The 26,157-nt window shown below is 44.9% G+C and overlaps 1 protein-coding gene across 7 annotated transcripts in view; it reads right to left on the minus strand.

Annotated features, from left to right (window-relative positions):
* LOC113026923 (genetic suppressor element 1-like) overlaps positions 1-26,157 on the minus strand; it is a 39,532-nt gene that overhangs the window by 6,408 nt on the left and 6,967 nt on the right. Inside the window, exons 1-12 of one of the 7 annotated variants that reach the window (XM_026176217.1) lie at positions 19,518-19,636; positions 11,669-11,848; positions 10,105-10,304; positions 6,641-6,807; positions 6,349-6,549; positions 5,478-5,633; positions 4,380-4,669; positions 3,273-3,576; positions 2,553-3,160; positions 2,319-2,431; positions 1,933-2,221; positions 14-127 (exon numbers count right to left, since the gene is read on the minus strand). In XM_026176217.1, coding sequence (XP_026032002.1) covers positions 14-127; positions 1,933-2,221; positions 2,319-2,431; positions 2,553-3,160; positions 3,273-3,576; positions 4,380-4,669; positions 5,478-5,633; positions 6,349-6,549; positions 6,641-6,807; positions 10,105-10,304; positions 11,669-11,846 — 2,620 coding nt within the window. In that variant the 5' untranslated portion in view covers positions 11,847-11,848; positions 19,518-19,636. The other 6 variants (XM_026176216.1, XM_026176215.1, XM_026176213.1 and 3 more) reach the window with 6 other exon arrangements.

Genomic DNA, 26,157 nt, shown 5'->3' on the forward strand with positions numbered 1-26,157 from the left:
GCGTGTGCCTCACCAGTGGAGGGAGCCGGAGGACTTCTGCACAGTGGTAAAGGATTATATCTGAGTGTGTCTAACGTCACAGTCTTCCTCTGAATGGCCTTCAGCAGCTCTTCTGTTCTCTCTTTATCTACAGAGAAAAAGACAGAATGAGAACACCCATCACTCATATTTTAAAAAAATATGTGTTAAAAAAAATGACTTGGCCGGGAACTAATGGGGAAGTGTCAGTAAATGGATGATCTGAGGGTAATGCCCAATTCAGAGAGGAAAAAAAATTCAATTTAATGAAGTTCTTACCAGTTTCCCCCCCTCAACAGTCTCCAAATGTTTTCTTAAGGTCAGAATAGCGTACACTGAGTTTAGATTTTATGCCCCATTTCATCGACAACTAAATCTTACTGAAGCACTGGCCTTACAGAAAAGTCTTCAGAAAATGAAGAGGAAAAACTTTAAAAGAGAGTGCAAGTGAGCTGCTGATTATACAACAGTGTCCCTGCAAGCAAGTAATAATCATTTAACAACAGAGAGTTTACGCTGGTATTTGAAAATCCAATTTTCAGATTGTAGTTATGAGATTCTTTTTAACAGAGGGGTAAAATAAAATAAAAACACAGCCAGTGTGAAAAACAAAGAGCTCTAAGAATATTTAACACTTCTTAGGCAGTCTTTGCATAATAATATTTCTAACTTTTAATATAAAAACTTGAGAGAGCAATGGAAAATTTCTCATTCATTGCATTCTGCCATCAGAGAGGCATCTTATTGGTCCTCATTCATCCTGCAGCATGACAAGAACCCCAAACGTACAGCCAGAGTCACCATCTGTTTTCAATGACTACTGCAGACGGTATGGACTTGTGGTCACCTTCATGTTATTTTTAAACCCCTAAGATTTTTGCATTGTACACCTTATACATGCCAATGCCACTTTCTTAGGACCAAGTTTTTCTGATTAATAACTGCTTTTGTAGCAAATCTGCTTCACGATTTCATACATTTTGCTCTTCTGCATACTATAGTTGCACTTTTTGTTGTTCCTGACATCAGCACTTCATTTTCAGGTCATTTTCACCCAAAGAACTAATGCTTACTGATATCTTATCTTTTTTGGACCAGTGTTTATAAACCGTAAAGATGGCTGTGTGGGAAAATCCCAGACGATCCTCAGATTCTGGAGTACCCTGACAACCATGCCTTGTTCAAGTCACTAAAATGAACGTTCTTCTCTTTCCGATGCTTAGTTTAAACTTCAGCAGGTCATCACGACCATGTCTACACGCCTAAATGCTCTAAGCCAGGGGTCCCCAATCCCAGTCCACGAGGGCCGGTGTCCCTGCAGGTTTTAGATGAGTCCTTGATCCATCACAGCTGATTTAAATGGATAAATTACCTCCTCAACATGTCTTAAAGTTCTCCAGGGGGCTGGTAATGAACTAATCATGTGATTCAAGTGTGTTGACCCAGGGTGAGATCTAAAACCTGCAGGGGCACTGGTCCTCGCGGACTGGGATTGCGGACCCCTGCTCTAAGCTAATGCCACGCGATTGGTTGATTTTCGTTAACAGGTAGTTTAATAGGTTTACCTGATATAGCAGCCACCCAAAAGTGTACTTGAAGATATTTTTCTACATATTTAGTTTTGCCAGTTTTTTCCATTATACATCTGCAGTTTATCCAGTTTCATAAAATAATGACCTTTTAAACAGATTTCACACATTCTGAAGCAGTACCATGTCTTTCCTGGATGTGGGCTCAAATCTACTCTTGCTGGACAAATCAGAAAATCCCACTCCAGCCTTCAGATTCTTCCTAACTTTATTTTCTTCTCACATGCTTCATTTTTTATCCCCTCCACGGGGAATCACCAGAGCAACTCTGAAGAAAGCAGAGTAGCACGTAGGATGTGTGTGTGGATACCAAACAGGTTGTTACCTCTCCTCTGCTGTGGGCTGACGTGCGAGAGGTTGAACATAAGGAGGAAGTCTTTTTTCTTCTCCAGTTCGGGGGTGCAGTCCATCTGCTCGGCAGAGTACGGAGTAGTTAAGGGAGTTGTGGGTGTTGAAGATGTTGAAGATGAGCAGGCCTTTTTCTTGCCCTGCACAGCCGGAGGAGAGACGCTGCGCTCTTTCATCATCCTCCTCCTCTTCCTCCTCTTCTGAGCCAGAAGATCATCGCGATGGGTCAGCGTAGTAAGACCACACACACGCAGAAAATCCACTTTCTTTGGAGAAAGATCAATCAGACAAAAGGGGAAAAAAAACTCCCAAAAAACTTAATACCTGTGATGAATGCATATGTGACTGTGTGTGTTTTCGCACCTCTGAAGACGTGTCCAGCTTGAGTGGAGGCTGTTCTGTCACTCTTCTCAGATGAGCTTTCACCTCCTCCTCATCGCTCTCATCATATGACTCATCCAGGTCATAGTAATAACCTGGTAAAGGCAGAGCATTATTAAAACAATTGCAGGCCTGTGCATCAGTAATGACCTGATCTGCAGTTCCCTTTAGTCTTCCATCTCCACCTCCTGCTGCTTTCTGTTTTATTCCTCTCACCTCCTTCTTTGGCCTCTTTCCTCCTCTTCTCTTCCAGGTCGAGTTTGCTGAGCAGCCTGCGATGCTGCTGGAGAACCTCATCGTACACCATCATGCTGTCAGGCACCTGATGCGGTCGCTCCCTTACCGCTGGCGGAGAAGCAGCCTGGCACCGTCCCCCTAGGTCAGTGCAGGCTCCACTGGAGATAGACGGAGGCATAAAGGATCGCTGGTGGAGGTTATTGATGTGATGCCGGTGGTAGAGGCTCTGGATGGCTCTGTCCTGCTCACTCTTGTTCCAGCACTCCTGTAAACTTGCTCCCCTGAGTGAGGCGAACCTTTCTGGGCTTTTTGCCATCCTCCTGTTGCCCTCTTCCAGCCTCTCCCCCCATGCCGCAGGCGGTCTCTCGGCTCTGGTCAATCCCGGTGGCGGTCGACTCGGTGGCGTTGGGGCGTTTAGTTTTCTGCGGGAGTCTGCAGGTGCGTCAACAAGAGAAGCTGGGTTCCACAGTGTAGTGGCAGGGGCAGGAGGTTGATGAGGAGCTTTTGGGGAGATTAGCGGCGGTGGAGCGCCGAGGCAGGCTGCGACATCTTTGCTGCCTGGGTTGTGATAGACTGAACCGGTACTGCTTAGAGGAACAGAAAGAAACTTTTTATTCAAATTCTGGACCTAATAAAGAGTGCATGGTGTTTCAAAAGGGATACAAATTGTATTCAAAGGAAGAAGCAGCTAATTCTCACCGGCTGCCGTCTCTCCTCGGTTCCACCCCTTTCCCCGGTGACCTGAGGCCAAGCTCCCTGTCCTGTCCTTGTGCTCGCTGTTGTGTTAACCACGCCTCCTCGCTGGCTCTCTGACTCATCATGCTGGCGGAAAGAGCTCCATGGATCCCACCAACAGCACCAGCATGAGGTTTCCCCAGGTGAGAAGGCAACAAGCTGGGCACTGGGTATGGCACAGAGCCCCTGGAGGAGTGAATGCTAGGCTGCAGAGGCTTAGGTGCTGAAAAACCTGGGTGTTCGGAGTCCTTGGATTTATCTGGAGAAACTGTGGAGTTATGGAAAGTGCATGTGTTATGTGCTACGCTGATATATCAGGATGTTTATTTACTTCAACAGCACAAAGTAACGGGCCTTTATTTGATGCAGTCTTTATTTCTAAGTCCTTCAGTTTGATAAGTATAACTGGACATATTAGTCCATTTTCCACTGCAGGAAGCCTTATTTTAGGATCTGCTCCCATTGCCCTTTTAAGTTATAGTATTACGTGCAGAATGTGTTCACAGAGGTTAAAAAAATGAGACAGACTGTGTGCAGAGCTGAGATTTTTAGCCAAAGAGCGAGAGCTTGAAGAGAGAATAAAATGTAAAGGTTTCAACCACAAGTGTGCTAATTTATATGTCAGTCTGCTTGTACTTTAAACAATTTACCGCATCCTTTGATAGTTTTATTTCAACAACTTGAGAAGTCAGCAAGTCATTAGAAATTCCCCTTTGGGGTATAAATGTTTCTAACAGATTTCATTGCAATCTGGCCAGTAGCTGTCAGGATATGTGGCTCAGGTCCAAAGTGTTGGGCAGACACTTTATTTAAGCAACACAAGTGTTAAAAATTTAAACTACTGCAGATCAAAACCAGCAGTGTTGTGAGCTTCTGTCTTCTTTCTCGATAATAATGAGTCATAATGAGTCAGCTATATTCAGAACAGACTATTTGGGTATTTTAACTGAAATTAAGTAAAAAATAAATAAATAAATAAATAAATCAGTTTCTAAAACTCTGTATACATGCTTGAGCATGCACCTGCAGGCGAGCGCACATACATGTGCACGCGTGTTTGTGTGTAGGTACCCAGTCTGTTCGGGGTCAGCCTTTCTCCTGGCCTGGCCCTGTCCTCCGGTGGTGCCCTCCGAGCATGCAGCTCAGCCAGGTAGTGGCCCTCCGCCGCTCTGACCATCTGCTGCTGTCTCTCCCTCTGCCTCTCCTTCTGTCTTTCCAGCTCTCTCTCACGCTCCCTCTCCTCCTCTCGCTCCCTCTCTCTTTCCCGCTCTCGTTCCAGCCCGGCCTCTCGCTCTCTCTCTTTCTCTCGTTCACGCTCTTGCTCTCTCTCTCGCTGGCGGAGCTCGTTCTCCATCTGTAGCCTGTGGGGGAGGTTGACAAGTATGCGTACACACAGACACAGACACACACACACAAAAAGGGAGAAGGTGAGAGATGCAACACCCAACATGAGGCAGATATTAACCACACACTGGTGAACCTCGCACAAACATTTCTACTAAAACATACACACACACACGCAGCTGCAGAAGAACACACACACACACACACACACACACACACACACACACACACACACACACACACACACACACACACACACACACACTCTCCATTTACCACGAGGAAAATAATCCATACACAGCATGACTGAGCAAGAGCAGATGAACACTTAATAGGTATCCACAGGAAAATGACACACACACACACACACACACACACAAGCAATCAATAGCACACAAACAAACCTACAAGATATGCAGGAGCCATTACAGAACCAGATGATGAATGCCATCCATTTCAAACACAAACATTTCCCCTGTGCATTATGCCACAGGAAAACAATGAGTATTGTCAAACTGAGAAAGCAGCTCAAAGTGCTGAAAGAAAATAGAGACACACAGAGGGACTTAAAAAATAAAAAAATACTTTGTTATGTGTGTGCGATTTTATGTAAGCGCTGGCTTGCATATGCATGTCTGTGGGCGTACAGTGTGTGTGAAGGGCAGTGTGTGTGTGATAAGTGTATAGGAGGCACTGTGGGGTGTGTGCTAAAAATATCACACAGTCAGCAACCTGTGCCTACCCTGCAGAGAGATTACACAGCTCTGCAGACAGTGAAGAAAGAAAGAAAGAAAGAAGGAAAGGAAGAAACAAACAAAGTGCTACCTCTCAGATAAGGCTGTGTGGTTTAGGTCTGCAGGGTAGCGGCCTCCAGGCAGGTGTAAGTGGAGGGCAGAGGGGTGCAGTGGAGGGAAGGCACCCCCTGCAGGCACAGAGTAGAACTGTGATCGCAGTGCAGAAAGACACAGAGACTCCTCCATCCTGTGGCAGAAAAAAAATCAAAAAATGAGTCAGAATATATCTGCCACCGAGGAGCTGATGGTTATCTGATAAGTGAGTGCAGAATAGATTAAAGGATGTAGTTTTTTTTTAAATTCTTAACATTTTGACTTTTATTTGACAGGACTGTGCAGAAGAAGCAGTAAAAGCATGGAGAGAATAGAGGTCGGAACCCAGGCCCCTGCAGCAAGGACTTTAGCTTTTTGTTATGGGGCGCCACCTCAACCCGGTGAGCTATAGTGGACACTGCACACTTCCTGCTTTATTCCAGCATGCTATATAAAAAGACTGTAAATAAAAATTGGAATAGCCACAATGATAATGCCTACTGGTTAGTAAAGTGAATTCAGCATCGTGTTTTAAAACCAGAGGACAAGATTGGGTTGAGAAAACGAGGAATATTGCAGTCCCAAAGCTAGATTGATAACTTGTCAATTGCACTGTAACACACACCCTGCTATTTAGATTACTTACAAAATGATCATCATGTTGTATCCATTAAGACTAGTGATTATGCTATAGACTAATCAGAAAAGATTAAGTGAAGTCATCAATTTGGGGAGCCCCTGACTCCAGCTACATTTCTCATTGAAACCCAAGGAGCCCCCTGGTGGCTATAAAGAAGAATGCAGATTACTGCTATACACAGGCATTAACCTAAAAAAAGATAAATGGCAGCTGTGTGGGTTTCTGTTACCTCGGTAAGGACAGAGGGTGGTGCAAGTAGGCTGGATGATAGTAAGCGGCGACGGCGGCGTGGGCTGCAGCGGCCGGGTCGAGGCTCAGGGGCAGAGAGCTCAGACGGAGGTCGTCTGAGGTGGCGAACGGCCGGAGTGCTCTCAGGTACTCCTCTGGAACGGCACCTGAGGGCACTACGGGGTGCATCTGCCCCGGCAAACTGCAGAACATATTCAGAGGATAATTTTAAGAATGAATTCTGCACGCAGACTTTTCTGCACAGCTACGCAGTATGCACGTGCCACACTTACCTAATGCTCTGCATTCGGGGGTCTTGCATGATGCTGCTTGGTGTGAGGCCAAAGGAGTGAGCCAGGGGGTGAGGTGAAGAGATGGGAGGAGTCCTCTTATCCTGCTGTGGCTGGGGGTTCTCAGCTCCCACCCGCTCCCTGCTGAGACCCTGAACACTCGGCTCCACCTGACAAAGACATACAGAAAGTGTGAGAGCAGACTTTACTATGTCTATTGGTGTGATTTTTATTTTTCCAGTGTGTGTCTGTGTGAGTGTGCACGCGCTACATTCAAACAGAGTAGAGGAGTTCTGGAAAAAGACGAGTGAGAAATAAGATGGAGTGATTGCGTAAAAACCTCTGAGCTGCAGCCAGAGGCTCAGCGGAGTGGAAAAGTGGGTCTGATATGTCATAACAGGTCAAGATCAAAGTGGAAAGATGATCCCAATATCTAGCCAACTGCTCCATCCTTCATCACCCACTCCCTCTCTGAGCTTCTCACTCAGATGATTTGGCCACCACAACACTGCATTTGATCCTCGATTGCTCAAAATCACCACCATGACCAAATAGGCCTTTTTTTTGCCAAACCTGCATATAAACACGCATTAAGAAACAAGTACCCCATGCCTGTATCCAAGGCTCTCTCCCACTTTGTCTGGTATGTCATGCGGCATTGTTCTTCATTCTGTTCAAACCAAGCAGCGCTCAAGGATCTGAGAAATGAAGCCAATACTGAAGTAGTCTAGTAGCTGCAATTCACCAAATGGCCACTTGAGGTTGGCTCCAAACCATAGACAGTGTAAGAGATGGATGTAGCTTCTCTGATGTCGCCCACTGGTTTCTAAAGTCCTGTTTCAGAACCTCGAGTGGAGGGTTTCTGCTTCACCAGGGCGGGTCTGACTGTGAAACTGCACGGTCCTTGTTTAAGGACCTGTGATTCACAATTAGTTAGTGAATGATTGCGCAGTCTTATCCCAATCTGCTAGGACTCTGTGGTGGTGAGGGGAAGGAGACTAGACAAAAGACACTGTGGAAGAGATCCAGAGATTAATAATAAAGGATGATTAAATGCAGAGTGGTGTATAAGCACAGAGAGACAAAAGTGTGAGTGATCCAGCTGTAACTATAAGCTTTATAAAAAATGAAAGTTTTAAGCCCAATCTCAAAAGTAAGAGGGCATTTGTCTCCCACGTCTAAACTGGGAGCTGGCTCCATAGAAGAGAGGCCTGAAATCTGACGGCTCTGCCTCCCATTCTACTTTTAAATATCTTAGGAACTACAAGTCAGCCTGCAGACTAAAAGCAAAGTGCTCCATTGAGGTAATATGGAACAGATAATCCTGAATTTTAAAATAAATTTAAAACAAACTTAATGTTTTGTTCAGCATGACCCAAAACGTGTGGTTAAGCTCATAATCTTAGCAGCAAAGTGTTTACAGAGGTCAAGACAGGGACTGGTTTTTTCCTTTGATTTCTGTAGGACTGATGTCTCTTTGCAAACACAGCTATCGCCATCTGGTGGCATCCATGGTTTATACTGTTTGTGCTCCAAAAGGAAGTCAGTCTTTACAGTCTTTATATAATTTCCATACTAAAATGCAGCAGGCAAACGTGTTTGCAGCCTGCTATAAGAAAAAGGTGTGGTCACTGCAGCCAGCTGTACTGAGCTGAACTGATCTTCTGTGTTCTAAACTTTAATGTTTATGTTTTATGCTTAGCACTTACTAGTAGGCATCAAGATATGTGTTGCACTTATAGAGTTTCTACTGTAGCTTGTAAACATTAGCTGCCAAATATCACTTCTAGCTCCAAAAATCACGAAACTCTTCTATAATGAAGACTCCAAAACTAATATTGGCGAATTAATCCATGACTTTACGTTTATTCCCATTTTCATATACAGTCTATGCTCCAAACTGTAAGGCAAAAAAAGAAAATGAAAAGACTCATAGTCTACAGCAGTGATTAAGCTGATCTAACCGTTTGTTTGCATGCTTGCAGTTAGCGATTAACAGATATTAAAACAAAGTAAAACCAGGAATTGAAAATGAAAAAGTGCTGCGATATTTTTTGGTGTGACGGAGCCACCGACTCACTAACCAACCAACCAAGAAGCCAACAGACCACCAGACACTGATTCTAAATAAGAAACAGCTGCCTGGAACCGTTTAGCAAAGTATGTTAATGAGAAAAAGACATACATTTACACTAATGTGTCATATCTTGTTGCTACAGCAACAGACAGCAGTACAGGTCAGGCTGACCACAGACAAACCACAAACAAATGACCTCTCTCAGCAACACCCAATCTGCTACCTTAGTTTAGTACAACACTTGATTTGCAGTATAATACTCGTGTTTTGAATACGTTTGAATAGTTTTGTATATGCCACTCATGGAAAGCAGATTCAAACCAGGGATGAAGCAGCTTTCCTTTGCCATCTCCCAGAAATCCTCACTAGGTCAAAACGAGACAGGGAGGCAACACATGGACGGTCTGGAGAGCAGCCATCGCATTCCTTGACCTCTGACCTCGCAGACAGCCAATGGCCTTCACAGAGCTGGCAATAAAACACACGCAGTCTGCTTCCTTTGGTTAAACGGTCCTTTGCTCTGTCCGCACAGTACGGACAAACACTGAATTAACACACAGCTCTGCTCTCCCGCTCATTCTTACACTCCCTCCCTTCCTTTCTTAACATCCTATTCTCCATTTTTTTCCCTGCCTCCCTCCCTCCTCGATTCTCTCTGAATGTCTGAATAAGAGCCCCAGGCAGGCTGGGCCACAGAGTGGTCTTTGTGAAGGGGGAGAAAGGCAGCTCTGATCCAGGGGGAAGTGGCTACTGTGGGGGCTAACCTCTGCATTGTTTGAGGGGCCTGGTTACTTGCCACAGCTTAAATTCACACACACACACACACACACACACACACACACACACACACACACACACACACGCAGGTCCCCCTTCACATCCTAAGCCTTTTGTGGTGAAGGGTCAAGTACACACACGCACACAATCTGCAGGAAGCTGAAGACAAAAAGTGCCAGTCTCTGCAGCCTCCACTGTGTGTGTATTTTTTAGACAAACACTTAATGTGTTGCTGAAAAAGACGCAGAACAGCAAGGAAGAGGGTGGCTGGAAGCATGAAAATGAAAGCGTAAGACAACACAGAGAAGAAAGCAACGCTTGGACGGCTGGTTTTGACAGTTGGATGTTGATAAGCACTGGGACTATTTCTTTAATGGAGGGAGCAGGAGCAGCAGCAGCAGCAGGACAGATAAAGGAGACTGAGAGCGACAGACCACTCATCTGTACTGAGAGAACACGAGAGAGAGACGAGGAAGGGCCGAGAGAAAAGAGGAGACCGGCGTGACAGGGGAACAAAAGGTACAGATGCACAGAGAGAAAACAGCAGACATTTTGTCTCAGACTGGCGCGAAACACCCAGAGGTGTGACAGCGTGATGAATGACACGTCTTACCTGTCTTCCGTCGGCCCTCCACAGGCCGTTGCTTGTCTTTGTGGGGGCAATGGTGACTACTGGAGGTGTGCTGGGGACACTGCGGCCCCTGTTCTGGCCCAGGAGGGGCCCTAAAGAGCCCCGCTTAGGGGTGGTAACCGGCGAGCTGTGGCTGGTGGCCGGGGAAGAGACGGGAGACGATTCACCGCTGAGGGCAGAACCTGAGGAAGGGAGAGAAAGAGGAATGAATGACAGCAAACAGCATCTGATCAGATTAAAAAGATTTCACGATCAAATAATCTCCCCGTGGCACATAACTTTTTCAATTTTTTTGTCAACGTGACGAACTAAACACTTTCAGTCATTTTTGATAAAAAGCTTTCAAAAAATGTGACAGAAACAAAGGAAAGTGTAATAATGATACCGGAAGGAAAAGGGTACGAGATGAAAGTAGGTGTGTGACAATTACGGACACGCACCAAAAAAAAAAAAAACTGCTGTAAAAAGAGCGAAGGAAGCATGTCATAAATGACTGTGTTAAAAAGAGGCTGGGGTGTGACACCAAAGGGGAGGTGTGATAAAGGGAGTGTGTGCGTGCTCCGTAACATTCACTCTGGCATTACTCCATATTTCTGAGAAACACATACACACGCACACAAACAAACACACTCGGAAACAAGCAGGAAATAATGAGACAGAGAAGGTAGGAACCAATGAGTTCATGTAGAGCTGCAGGTAGAGAAAATGAGATAGTGATGGAGAGTCGGGGACACAGAAAGAGAGAGAGAAGGGGAGAGGGAGCTTGTTATAATTGGCTGTAATTAGATTCTCATTATTAGGAGATGAATGGAAACGAAGGAAGGAAGAGACAGAGAGGGAGAGGTCAGGATAGGTCAGCTCTTATCCAGCACCTTCATTAGGACAGCAGTGAGCTGAGTGAGGACACACACACACACACACACACACACACAACCAAATAGCTACCAGGCAGCCAAACATTTCACAATAATTCACAAAATACAACCATACTCTGAAAGGATCTACTTTCACTTTTACTGGCACTGTGTTTCAATACGCTGTCCAATTTTCATTCATTAACATTGTGTTCCTGTCTTCAAGAAACCGCTTTTTTCTCCCCCATTACATAAAAGATTGATACCGCCGTCGTGTCTGTAGTCTAAATACGAAGCTATAGCAGTCAGTTAGCTTAGCTTAACATAATAACTGGAAGAATAAGGACAGAGCTTTCCTAGCTCTGTCCAGAGGCAACAAATTAAAATCTACCATCAACCGTAAGATTACCCACTCTCCTACGCCCTGCTAAAGTGTCCGTGTGCAAACAAAGATTCCCATTTCTCCATGCAAAAGCTGAAGTATTCCACAGAGGAGAGAGAAACAAGGAAAGTCAACAGGATTTTGTACAAACCTGACACCAGCAGTAAAGGTTGGACTGGGTGTGACACACAAAGAGGAGTCTGTTTGTGTGTTTGTGTGTGTGTGTGCTCAAAAATACGTTAGCTCTCCAGGGCTTGAGGCAGCTGGAGCTGTGTTTGGGTGTGTGCAGGGTGGTTAAACCAGTGCTCACCTCTGGGGTCCTCTGCCTGTTTGGCCAGTTTACGAAGGGCAGCAGCGAATCCAGAGTTTGCAGACTGGGCAACTGCGTTCCCATTGGTTAGTGGACTGAGGGGACTGACTGTAGCCGTGGTGCGACTCGCCGTGGAGATCATTCCTAATGATGGTGACTTATTGGACTCATGGTTCATACCTGGCGAGAGCGGAAAGAAAAGATGCGAGGAACTTTATTATTGATTTGATTAAGCGAAGGCCTCGCTCAGCGTTGCACTCGGCTAACTTCCTGCCTAAAAAAAGATTTTCTGAACACAGCTGGTACCAGAGTCATTCTGAATCAACAAAACTCAACTGACAAGTGTGTGTTTGTGTGTGTCTGGGGATGATAGTGAGTGCATACGTGGGGGTCAGCTCCACTAGAGACAGTGTGGAGGCAGGAGAGCGGTGACCCTAATAGCAAATCACACACATGAGTGCACACATGTCCGTTTCCTCAAGGGAGCCACCCAACACATCTTAAGACCGCAGGGGCGTCTACACACAAACCACACTGCGCTTTTACACCCTTGTGGAGCATGCAATCATGTACACACATACATGCAGAAAACAGAAACACACACAGAGCGTCCATCGATCTACTGGACAGAGAACACACCGAGAACAAACACAAGTAAGGTAACCTTTGTCTTCACCCTCTACCCTCTTACTGACCCACTAATGTTAATTACAGCTGGAATTAGCCAGCACCCCTCCACCCACCCTGGCTGCTACAGCACTGACCTCATTAGCACCACAACACACAATCACACGAACACCTTTAGAACACTCACACAGACACATAAAACCACAAAAAGAGCAAACAAAAGGGCCAGAGCAGTAAACACACTCATGAAAAATTCATATGAACACAATGAACACCATTATTGAACGCGCCGCTCGTCACACTGACAACTTTGATAAAGTGGAAGAATAAAGTAAACGGTGGATTTCAGAGCTTGGAAATCTCAGACTTACAGATTCCAAAACAGGGAAAACAGCAGAGTGATTAAAAAAGTATGTAGGAGCATTAAAACAGATTTAAACTCGGTTAAGATTGAAAGAGATAATTTAAAAAAACAAAAAAAACAAAAACGAGAGCTGGTTAGAGGTTAACTCTAGGTAGGTTTCCTTTGCACATGCTCCCAAACATAGAAGCCTAGATTAGAGAGAAATGTGCCGTTTCAGGTTTTATGACCCTGCAAGCTGGCAAAAAGCTAGACAGTGTGTGATGCATACAACTGACATGCATGTAGCTTCTGACATGCCACGCTCTTATCTAACAGAACCTGTTTCTATACAGTCCTTCCTCCTAATTTCTTCATGTCTGCGGTCACACATGTATTTACACGTCTTAAAGAAAATTGAACTTGAAACTGTGAATCAGATAGACAGAAAGGGAACGAGAGAGATGAAGAGAGCAAAAGCTCAGATCCTGACAGGCTGTGTGTGTGTCTACATCTCTGTCCCTGCTGAGCCCAGCAGTCAAGGGAGAGATGATAAGACAGTTTCTATCGACTCCTTCTCTCCCTCCCTCTCCCCTCTACTCGTCCACTCTTTCCTCCCCCTCTTTCTCTCCACTCTTTCCTCCCCATCTCTCCCTCTCTTTCTCTCCACTCTTTCCCGTTTATCTCAGCACACTGGAGCTTATTTAACAAAAGCCAACACACATAATCTCCTCTCTGTCTCTTGCTTTCTTTCTTCCTTCTTTCTACAATCTTTTCTTACACCCTCTGATATTTATCCATGTCGTTCACAAACACAGAGACACGCGGGCTGCCGTGTGCATATGCGCATAATTCAATCATGCAAGCACTCACCCTGCCGCTCACTGTTCTCCTCCTGCTTGTCGTCTTTCTGCTCCTATGAGAGTCTCTTTCACTCTCTCCCCTCTCAGCCTTGCAGCTGCTACATGGTCACGTGACCTCTTTTCTATCCACTTCCCACCTCCTCCACCTCTTCCTCCTCCTCCTTCTCACCATCTACTGCCCCCCTCCCTCTCCAGCCTACCTTTTACTCCTCTCTTCTCTCACTTTTTGTATCCATTTTCTCTCCTCAGACGCACCCTCCACCCCCCCACCAACTAACCCGACCCTCTCTCCTCCTCAGACAGCGCTTTCTGTCGTTTTCTTTCCTCTCTTCATTCTTCAGCCTTCCTCCTTTTGGCTAGCACTCATGGGAGGGTGGCGTGGTGACTGGAAGGGGATGAGTACGAGGAGGGAGGGAGGGTGCAGGGTGATGAAGGGGAGGGTGTGTGATTTGAGCTCTGTGTGTGTGTGTGAGGTACAGGGTAGTGTTAACCCTCCATCCATCACTCTGTCTCTCTGTTAGTCAGTCCTGTCTGCTCTGGGATGCAGGAGGTTATGTGGTGGGGTTTACAGTGACCTTTAACCCTTCACCTCTGACCACTGCTGCTCCTGACAGCGGGAGGGCTGACATATGAAACACACAACAGCCCTAAATACAAATTAAGGCTTTTTTTTTAACTCCCTCTAGAAATCTTTTTTTTTTTTTTAAAAAAAACAGGACAGATTGAGTAAACATGACTAAAAGGCGCCGTGAGGCTCTATTGCTCACTGCATCAGAAAACAGCTGGGTGTAAGAAGAGGAAGAAGAAGAAATGGAGAAACAACCTTAGGCAGGAAAATGGGAATTTTTGCCTGAGGATGGTGCTATACGAAAGACCATATTATTATCAGCAAACAATAGGCCTCACCCTGTGTGCGCTGTCCATTTCAGATAACCACGCAGATTCATTTAAAAGAATAGAGTGTGTTTGCGAACAAGATTATCATTACAGTTATGACACACACGCTGATATCAAGCAAACATGTTGACATCACATTAAAAATAAACATATTAGCAAGGCTCAAATCCACTGGCTGTCAGCTTTTCTGTGTGGAGTTTGCATGTTTTCTCCAGGTGCCTCCAACGCCCAAAGACCTGCATGTTGGGTTAACTGGTGATTCTGAGTTGGCCGCATGTGTGAATGGGCTTGGCTACAGCACCCCCCACAGTTATGCATATCTACTCCTAATGATCACTGTTAAGCCTGTCGTGAAATAATAGGGATAATATGCAGGTCTTTAAACCATCCTCTCTTTAATTAAGCCAACTTTCTTCTCATTGGCTGCCCCTCATAAACAGAAGGTTTGAACAGCAGGTGGGTGGGACTACTGTACTGGCAGATGACCATATTAGGGATATCTGCTCTCATTGACATCATACTGAGGGAAAACACGAAAAAAAGCTTGAACAAAGCACTTAGGGTGGCCTGAACTTTCGGTTATTACTAGAAGCTTTGGTTATGTTTTAAATGAGAATCGACCACTGGAACATATAATAGGCAAATAATAAGAAAAAGCACAATAGGTGAACTTGAAAAAAAAAATCCTGTTGTTACAGTTGCTACTTGCTCAGAGTCGGTGTATTTGGGCTCAACTGTGAGCTTAGTACAGTAGACATGACGCTACTGATAGCATGTAATTTACACAATTTTACAACAGCAAGTTGCACCACGCAGATTGTAAAATGCACTTTTTTACTCAATCCTTTCTTGAGCTTTAGAGATAGATAAATGCACCCTCTGTACAACATTTCTTTGCAGTGCACTTAGTTTTCAGCGTTGACCTAAGTGACCAGCGATGCCTCAGCTCCTAAGAAACCCTGTCGAAAAGCAGAAACTAGCAGGACTTCCCCACAGCTGCCAAAATGGAAACTGCACGAAATTCATCTGCACACAAACACACCTACATACAGAATCCCACCCTGCTCAGCATGATGCAAGAGATATCAGACATGTTGAGGCCTGCGTCTTTAACACCTTTACCCTGCCCCTCTCTTCCACTTTTACTCTTTCTCTCTCTCTCACACACACACACATATACATATACACACACCACACACGACTCGGGGGGACTGTGAGGACAGCGGGGGAGGTCCTGCTCTGCCCCGTCAGCTCATTAAAAAAAAAAAAAAAGCAGTGTGTGTGTGAGAGAGAGTGTGTGTGCAAGCAGGGATTGGTCATTAGGAGGAAGAAGAGGTTGGGTTGTAACATACTACCTAGTTATTAACTCCCATCACACTGGTATATGACCGCATATGTGTGTGTGTGTTCTTGTGCAAGCTACTATTTTAACATTTAAGACATTAAACTGGCTGTTTACAAACTGTTACCCAACAGCAGACCAATAATAAGTGTATATACACACACACACACACACACACACACACACACACACACACACACACACACACACACACACACACACACACACACACACACACACACACACACACACTCTAAATATGCTACATTTAAGCTCTAAGATGTTATTATCTGGACCCCTACGGCTGATAGTAATCACAACAGTGGCTACTGCCGTTGTTACAATAGCTGGCAGACTTGTTCAAATTCCTCTGACACAACACACACACACACACACACACGAAGAATGAGAGAACGAGAGAGAGGAAAAGTAGCCAAATGTTTTACAGCCTCTTAAACTTGTCTGTAATAGCAGTCAGAGTGGCGTCAACACAGCAGTCTCCTGGGTTACTCCAGGGGCTGCTAAATGGCTTTACTAGCTCCAGTCACTCTGCAGCTTGCACAGAAACACTTAACACATCCTTACAATCCATAAACAACGAACACTCTCCCCGACTCCAGCAACTCACACACACTCACCCGACACAGGAAAGGGTCACAAGTTAACGTGAATGTAAAAAAAAAAGGAACTAAAAAAAAATAACAAAAAACAGTGTCAAACACATGCAGGCCGTCTGTGCGAGTACATGAAAAGGAAGGCACATTCACAATTAGCTGACTCAGGAGTCGGGAGCTGTGCGTCACAAAACGTATGCATGTGACCCCTAGGGACCAAACAGCCAGCACGCATTTATGGTCCTGGGATAAGTGGAGCAGAAAAACCACGTACTGTAATAACCGACACCTCCAGCAAACAAAAAACAAATGCATGCACACACACACACACACACAAAAAAGGGGAAGTGCATCAAAAAACACGCCAGGGCAGATTGTTAGAAGCACGTAGAGGTATATGAATAACAAAGAAAGCATGGGAAGTGCAGCAGCCATTACTCTGCTTTATGCTTTACAGCGAGGCCGCCAGAGCAGAGCCATGTTTACTGTGCAATAATAACAGAGTCAAGATGTTAGTGAAAGGTCTATAAATTATCACAGCCTCAGCTTAGAGTTGAAATGTGGGCTGCCAGTGGGTAAAAAAAAGCCTCATGGTTACATATCCTCTTCTTTTCCCTCTTGAACCTAGGGCCTTCCCTTCCACCTTCCTCTGGCTGCAAGGCATTGCTCCTCTTTGGGTGAACCCCTCTTCTCAGTGTGTCTACGAGCCTCTTGTCACTGTCTTTCACATACAGAAAGAAGATATAAATAGTGGCTGCTCTCCTGCCTCACACGTTCCTCTATCTGTCCATACTATAGTTTCTTTGCTTGTCATTTCCCCCTCGCTATCTCTTCTTCAGCCTCCTACCACTCACTCGACAGCTTCTCCGATCACGTCTGCTGCGTTTCTGCCTTCCCCCCCATCTGTGTCATCGATCTCTTCTACAGCTTGTGCCTCAGTCTCACCTCTCTGATACAGAAATGATGGGAAAAAAACAATAAAAAATAAAACAATCTGAGGAAAACCAATCTTACTCCCGTCTCAGTTTATTTTGGCGCCTGGCGAGCGCCTGACTCCTGCCTGCAGCCTTTTTTTTTTTTTTTTTTTTTTTTTAAACTCGGCGTGTGTCAGGTGTTCATGTGCTCAGCGTCAGTGGCAGAGGTGCAGACACAGAGGGTCGTGTCAGACGGTTGACAGCCTCAGTTACTCCTCCTCTGGCCCGAGGCCCGCTCTGTTTTACCAGGTGCCGACACTGTCGTGGTTAGACGTCGACCATCTGAGCAAACACGAGGAGGATGGAGGGGGGATGGATTGAAGAGAACACACACACACGCAGTCTCATTGCACAAAGGTGCACAAAGACACACCTGCTAAACAACTGTTGCTGTAGTAAACAATCATGTTGGTGCCCAGAGAGTATTATTCAAACTGTGAAGATGTTCAGCAAATCAGAGCAAAGTCGACACTTGTTGGCCCAGGAGTAAATTAAGCTGAATGGATCTTATGGATTATTTCCTTGCTTATTATCACTGTACAGATTAGGCCAAAGCTGCACGGCTGGGGCACTTTATTTATTACCATCAGCACCTGCCCTTCATATCAGCTCATGTAGCCAACTGTTTGCTCAGCTACAGAACAACACCAGATAGCCCTCAGGTCAGATTATGCACTCAAACGCTTGTGCAATCATGAGAAAATATTCTAACACAACTATCCAGCACTGAAGGCGAAGAACGCCACAGAAGAAGCAGCCAATCACAGCTGGCACCGACAGGCTGAACCTGCAAAATTACAACATCTCATCCCACAGAGGACACACCACTTAGTCTAAATCTAAAATAATAATAATAATAATAATAATGATGACAATAACAAGTCAACAAAATACCAGAGTAGGTTTTGTAATCTGATTACACAGAAACACTGATGTGAATGGGAAGCCATAGTATGAGCAGCATGAGCAGCATCTATATGAGAAGGAGGTAATTAAAGAGATTGGAGGTTTACTCAGTAACACCCCTGCTGAGCAGCTGGTCTACGGCAGGTCAGGAGCAGCACATGGTGCATGAAGCGCACGCGTGCACGTATGTGCGTGTGTGTGTGTGTGTGTGTGTGTGTTGAACTCCACCTGCGGGCTGTGTACACACACAAAAGCGAAGGGGATCCGCTTGACTGCTGCTAATGCGCCCGGCGGCATCTATCTCAGCCAAACAATACAGTCGCTGTTAAAGGTCCCGGATTAAAGAGCGACTCTTCTGTCTCCCGTGGGTGCTGTGAGATGAACTATCAGAGGGAAACTGTCCCACACCGCCGCTGTTGCTGTGTGAGCGCTTCCCTCTGTCTTCCTGTCTATGAAGTTTGCTCAGCGCAAACAGCACAAGTGTTTGATCACTGACAAGTTTGGCAAGAAAGACGCATAACAAGGAACCACAAACACCTTTAAATACCCACCCTGCAGCTGCGCCCAAGTTCACCGCACGGAGCAGGAAGTGGATCGGTCTGGCTTCAAAATAAGAGCATTTAGAGATTCCCAACAGGACAGTATATTAAGTAGCTTTTAAATGTCTTTGAATTTTGAGCCTTTAACGTGTCTTTGTGACACTAGGGATTATTTGGCTCCAGTATTTGGTCCCAGCATTAGAGTTTAAGATTTTATAAGCTTGTATTTTAACAGAGGAAACCAGAAGTGGCTCGCACCTGCTGTCTGTCAAGATGGACCAGTTTTCCCTATCACATATTTTCAACTTATTCAGCCTTTGAGTGCGGTATGACTAAAAATAACTTCAGTTTCACTCTTCACTTCTAACTATCCGACTTATGTTGGCGAAGGAAAATAACAAACAGGATATAACCTAACCTACACACACACACACACACACACACGCACGCACGCACACACACACACACACACACACACACACACACACACACACACACACACCAAAGCTTTAACGCAAGAGAAAATATAACACCTTGAAGTCGGTGTAGGCACTGATGGCTACAACAAAGAGAAATAAAATACTGTAAAAGAAGTCGGGTCAGTAGCTGCTCAGCCCCGCAGACAACATCCAAGCAATGTTAACTCAACAGAGACAGGCTCAAATGAAAGACCTCATCACTTTCTCCAGGTAAGAACAGAGCAAACAAAGACTTTTGTACTGAAACTGCAGAAAACACACAACTCACCGCCACTCTAAAGAAAACAGAATCCTTGGTTATCGCGCATCCTTGTGTGGATAAATGACGGCTCTGCCGCACGGCTTGATCTCACAGAGAGCAGTACGACACTCAGCGATGTGGAGATGTAGGAAGGAGAAGGACAACTCATTAACTGTCCTCACAGAGAGAGGGGGGGGAGGAGGGAGGGAGGCGGGGAATGAGATGGGAGGGGGAAGTAAGGAGGAGGAGGAGGGCAAGCACCTGCTCCTCTGATGCTCCCTGGAGAGATGGAGGGATGGAGGGAAGGAAGATGTGGCCCCAGACTGCTGATACCTCACAGCCCGGACATGTTTACTGTCCACTGGAGACAATCAGATCTGTTTAAGTCAGCTCCTCCTGCTGTTACTGCACACTCACACCATACAGAGAATCACTATCAGGCTCATTTTAACTGATTTACGTTTGTATACTATTTCTTTAAAGTAGCCATTCCGATATAATGTAAAAATACTGCTTAGGGAGGCAGTTAAATTGCAACAAGTCTTATTGCAGTGGATATTAAAGGCTACTTTATGATTTGTTATGTATGAATGCTAAGCAAAAGACATGCAAAGTGTCATAAATTCAAATGTTTCCAAGTATCTGCAAAGGAAGTCTGGGAAGACACCCTGGATCTGAGTGATGCTCCAACCTGACTGTACGCTGACCTCAACCATGCAGCCAAGGATTGTTTTTCAAAAGGTGACAAAGCAGAGACAAAGAGGCTTGTAGCAGCTTGTGGAAAAAAACAGAGGAAGTGCTGCTTGTTTCTAGTAGAATCGCTGTCACCATAACATTTTTCTGTGAAGTGCTCTGTGGGTTAATTTTTCACCAGCTTTGTGTCAACTTTGTGGTTACGTTAAACAGGTAATGTAGCAAATCAGTTACTTATTTATAGATTTATAGATTTATAGATAGATTTATAGATTTATAGATAGATAGATAGATAGATAGATAGATAGATAGATAGATAGATAGATAGATAGATAGATAGATAGATAGATAGATAGATAGATAGATAGATAGATAGATAGATAGATAGATGGGTTATTTGAAGCGAAAATACCATTAATACACTTCACTTTGGTTTTCTACAATATTTGCTGAAGTTATAAATATGCTATGTTAAGTATCAAGTCCTAAACATGTTTAATACCATTCATCTATCATGATGTGCTATAAGCTTGCTCAGCCAGCTTCATTTAGTCTAATATTTCAACATCTCCCCTGGGCCTCTCTGTCTCCGTCTTTCTTGATCATTCATCCCTTCATTTCCTCATCCCTCTCTCCTCATCTCCCAAGCAGCTGCTCCACTTTGCAGCTATTTAACAGCTGTTTTGCATCAATTTGCGCTTCAGAGTGCAGATTTCTACCTTGTCCATCCTTCTCCTCCCTCTCACTTTTCTCTTTCTCTCTCTCTCTCTCCTTCCTTCTCGTCTTCCTCTTGCATTTCTAAGATGCCAGACACACAGTAGCACCAAACAGCCTTGATGTTTTCCTCAATGAATAGACTTTCTCCTTCAAGTCTTTCCCTTTCCATTCACTGATGAAAGACTCTCACACACACTAGCCTGCATAAGTGCAGAAAAGACACTCATTTGTACACACACACACACACACGCACACATAAACACATATGCATATGCACACAGATTAGCCACCCCCTACTTCCCTACTTTTCTCTCTATGGAAACAACAAGTACTAAAGGAAGCAATGGAAAAGAAAAGAAAAAGTGAGGCTCCCCTATAATCCTCAAATCCCCCTCTCTTGTACTCAAACCTACACAAGAGAAAAGAGGGGGAGTGAGTGTGTCTGTATGTGTGCGCGTGTGCAGAGACTAGTGTAGCCTGACATGATTTATGGTTTGGCTGTGCACTGCAAGCAGACACTCTCAGTTTTCTCTGAGGTGGGTGTCTCACCTCCATCCTTTGTGACCTATACAGGTTGTATAGCTGTGTCTGTGTGTGTGCAGGAAAAAGACAGGGAAAAAGAAAAAAAGGAAGGCGGGAGGACGACACACTGTAAAATATACACGTGCAGGTGCATGAAAGGGAATCCAAACCTGATTGAAAATGGGCTGCCCATTCTGCTTGTTTGTGTGTGTGTGTGTGTGTGTTTGTCGGGGTCACTGCACACAGCGGCGTGTATTCTCCGGGTGGGTTACACTTGCCGGTTGGACTGTTGGATCCCCCATTAAGCAGCGTGTAAAAGAGGCCAAGCACAGAGGCCATTATGAACTCCAGCGGTAATAGCTCCAGGAATCTTACTGCCTCTGGAGACCCGGTCATTAGCCTATTCCTCTCTCATAAAGCCCTCTATCCATCACACACGCAAGCATACACACATTTGTATGCAGACGCAGCCACACGCAAACACGCAAGCACATGCACCGTTTGTCTCCGTCTCCTGCTCCCTTTCTCTGTCTATTCATCTCTGGTGAAGGAGGGAATAGTGCTGGGGATACTGCTACAAGAGCAATCCACCAAGACATCCACAGATGTCTTTGAAAACAGATGCACCCGCTCGCACATAAACACACGCACACAAACCAGTGGCACGCACGCACACACACAGATGCTCATTTACAAAAGCAGCGAGGCATAATATCAGCCATGAACCCAAACCCCTGATTATTTAAATGTATTCCTCCTTCCCCATCCAGTGAAAGTGAGATGCTGTAGCAGCCTGTTAGCCGCGGTCAGGTAGGAGATTACAAACAGAAACACTGTCACATACAATGGAGCTACGCGGCTGGACAAGCATTATAATAGCAACTAAATCCACCTTCTGAGCCTTCTCTCTCTTACACATAGATGTATGTGTGCATACACACTCTCTGCAGGGAGATTTACTGGCAATTCAAACAGTGGATACAAACTGTAGAGACAACAATAAGATGAGTACAGTCTTTATCCTCAGGCAGCTGCACAGACACACACACATCCTGTACAATGGTATGTTCATAACTGCCATGCAAAACAGCGTCCACGAATACACACACACACACACACACACACACACACACACACACACACAAAACTCACACCCTCAAAGTATGCAGACTATAGGCAAAGCAAAAAAATATGGGCACATGCATATCGACACACACACACACACACACACACACACACACACACACACACACACACACACACACACAAAGTCATGCAATGTACTGTATGTACTATCACACCCAATTCAAAGGGAGTCCAGAGAGAAAAGATACCTGGGGATGGAGACACATTGGCAAAGGTAATGCTGGAGTCAGTCACTCTGTCCTCGGGCAAAGGAAAAACCAAACCCACACACACATGCACGCCACATGCACACACACACACACGCACAGTGCTGTAAAGATAAGCACTAATCCTGTTTATTACCTCCCTCCTCTCTGCACTCTCCCTCTCTTTTTCATTTTATCTCTCTCTCATTTTCTCCCTCGCTCCCCTCTTCTCTTATTTTTCCTGTCTCTCCTCCTCAAGCCTATTTTAGTAGCGGTCGCGCGCACACACAGACTCACACACACGTTGTCAGTTTACTCCTGTGATGTTTGTTGGCCTGGGGCTGAGACGAGGAAACAGGGAGGGGAGTGTTGATGTGTGCTGCTCTTTTCCAGCTCCAGCTCTGTTCACGTCCTGCAGAGAGAATTACCTTCCCTTTGTCTGTGTGAAGGGGCTGCTGCCTTTACCATCTGTGCAGCGGATACAGTGGCAGGCGTGTGTGTCTGCGTGTGCATGTGTGTGTGTGCCTCCTTGCATGTGCATGTGTTTCCATGCGTGTGTGCATGTTTCTGTAAGACTGTTGAGTAATCCTTTAATATAAAGACATTTTTGCAGAATCTGATGTATTAAAAGAGAGGGAGGGGCGTGTTTGGAGTTAAGGCTTTGTGATAAGAATTGTGTGTAAGGGTCACAGAATGAGTGCCATCACATTCATCTGATGTGTGTGATATTAATGCTGAAAAAATAGTGCTGTTTGGGAGCTTTCAGAGCGTTCTCATGTTATTTTTTTTGACCTTGGAGGCAGAAACTGAAAAAAAAAAACAGTCAGCATCCTTCTGGTGGCTGACCTCAAACTTTTGATCAAATCACTTGATGCCCGAGTTGCTCAGTTGATTCTTTTTGCATGGTCACTTCCTCAGTTTAGTTCTCTCAGTTTTCTTAGTAGTTTTATTCCTTGAATAAACATCCTGTTTAGGTTTTCTAGGTACAAATCATTATTTATTTTGCTTTTTTTTTTTTTTCATAGATTGCTTCTAAGTGCGTTTGGAATGCACTCCACAGCTTGATTTTGCTAACTAATTTATGTAAAAACCTTTCTTTCTCTTCCACTTGCTTGAAATGTTTGCACAATTTTTAAAAACTGATATTGTTTTTTCTGGGCAGCACGGTGGAGCAGTGGCTTGCACTGTTGCTTCACAGCAAGAAGGTCCTGGGTTTGAATCATCTGGATGGAGGCCTTTCTGCATGTTCTCCCCATGCAGTTAGTGAGGTTAGGCTAACTGGCGATTCTAAATTGTCTATAGCTGTGAATGGGTTTCTGTCTGTGTGTGTTAGCCCTGTGACAGATTGGCGACTGGTCCTGGATGTAGCCCACCTCTCCCCCTGTGGCAGCTGGGATAGGCTCCAGGGCCTCTATGACCCTGAGCTGGAAAAGAGGATAGATGATTGTTTGGTTGTTGTTATTTTTTGACTTTTTATGGTTATTCTCGAAGGTTTCAGAGTGAGCCGAGCTCTTTTCATGTAGGTGCACCATCATAGCAAAGTAATCACATTTTCCTCTATTTCACTCTTTTAGGCATCAATTCCACCTCTTGTACTTTCCTCCACCTTCATCTTAAACCACCCACATTCTCTCTCTCTCCCTCTCTCTCTCTCTTGTCCATCTCTCTCCCCCTTGACCCTCTCTCTTTCTTTCTACCTCACTCTCTCTCTCCAGATTGGCATGGCAGAGAGCAGCAGCTTGCCGTGGTCAGGCCAATTATTTACATAATTATGATCTCCCACTTAACCACATGATCCCTTACCTGGGCGTGGGCAATTAAAGCCGCCGTCATTATGCAGATTATGCAAATGCAGTCATAAGCAGAACAAGGTGGCGATAGCTCATGTGAGCAAACACATGCCCTGTAACCGTGAGCGTGCTCTGTTGGTGTGTGTCAGCTGTGTGCAGCAGGATGTGGGAACACACTTGTCAGTTTTCTGATTTGTTAATTGTATTTTTTTTCTCGTGCCACTTGTTGACCACAAACTGTCTAAATGTTCACAGGTGGCGCTCAGTTTTCGTTCTTGATGCAGCTTTGCTTTTATGAGCTGAGATTTTTATGTGACCAGCCTTCAAACAATGAAGAAGAAGGGTTTTTTTGGTTTACAGAGGTCAACATACAAAGAAAATTAAGTTTTAAGACTCAAATGTTGTTCGACCTTAGTAGCACAACCAGCCAGGCTGTTCCAGCTGTCAGGGCGAGAGATGGGTTACACCGTGGATGGGCGTAAACAGAGAGACGCACGTCCATTCATGCTCAGCACGGTCTCCAGTTAACCTAACATGCATGTTTTGGACTGTGGTAGGAAACCAGAGCACCTGGAGAAAACCCACACAGGTAGAGGGAGAATCGTGCCGCCCCTAAGAAGTCATTATTTATTCAAATGGGTTTTGTATATCATAGCTAAAGCAGCCAACACAAAATCTGCTTTGTCTATTGATGCTTACATCAGTTATGCTTAGTACCCCGGAAATAAATTGTCCTCCACACTAGATCAAGTTTTGGACACTAGCTTCTCGGGAGGCGCTCAATATTTCTCTGTTTCTTTTCGTTAACATTAAAATCTCTCTGTTTCAAGACTCAAGCAGTGAAGTGATGAACAGAGAAGAGAAATGCTTAAGCGTTTGCCTCGACATTTGGAGCTAATTAAACGCAGCCTGTTAATGATGCACTGAAATCATGACATATGGCTTCCCTCTACACGCGATGTTAAATTAACGATTTTAATAAATTCATAAAAGGAATCAGTTTTCATATTCACGAATCTGGTGCTCGTGTAATCTAGCTGGGATTAAAATAAAAGTTTGGTTTGCACTCCACTTGTGTTTCAAAGTGACGACTGTCTGGGATAAGTGCGGTGTTGGTTCTCAAGAGCCGAGCGTTATCTCTGTGTCTCTGTCCGATTTGGCTCAATTGCCCTTTAGATCGGATTTTATTTGTGGTACCTGCTTGTTAACTCCAGCTGAAACACAATTAAGTGCAGAGACAGAGAAGGGCTAATGAGATGGAGAGGAGAGGGCTATAAGTGACCCTGTGTATGTGTGCATGCATGTGTGAGTGTGTGTGTGTGTGTGTGTGTGCGCGTGTGTGTGTGTGTGCAGTCACATGTGCAAGTTCACTGGAACCTGCTAACACGGTGCGGCCAGGTGGCAGACAGAGCAATGCCCATGGGTAATCAACAGGCTCTTCAGTAAAGTGACATCATAGATTGTGTGTGTGTGTGTGTGTGTGTGTGTGTGTGTGTGTGTGTGTGTGTGTGTGTGTGTGTGTGTGTGTGTGATTTGAGCACAAAGGGAGACATGTCCAAACCTATATCTGCATTATGGAGCATACATGCCCAGTCTAACCGCAGTTAACCAGCT

The sequence above is a fragment of the Astatotilapia calliptera genome, chromosome 7 (genome assembly GCF_900246225.1).
Source record: "Astatotilapia calliptera chromosome 7, fAstCal1.2, whole genome shotgun sequence".
Classification (NCBI taxonomy): Eukaryota; Metazoa; Chordata; class Actinopteri; order Cichliformes; family Cichlidae; genus Astatotilapia; species Astatotilapia calliptera.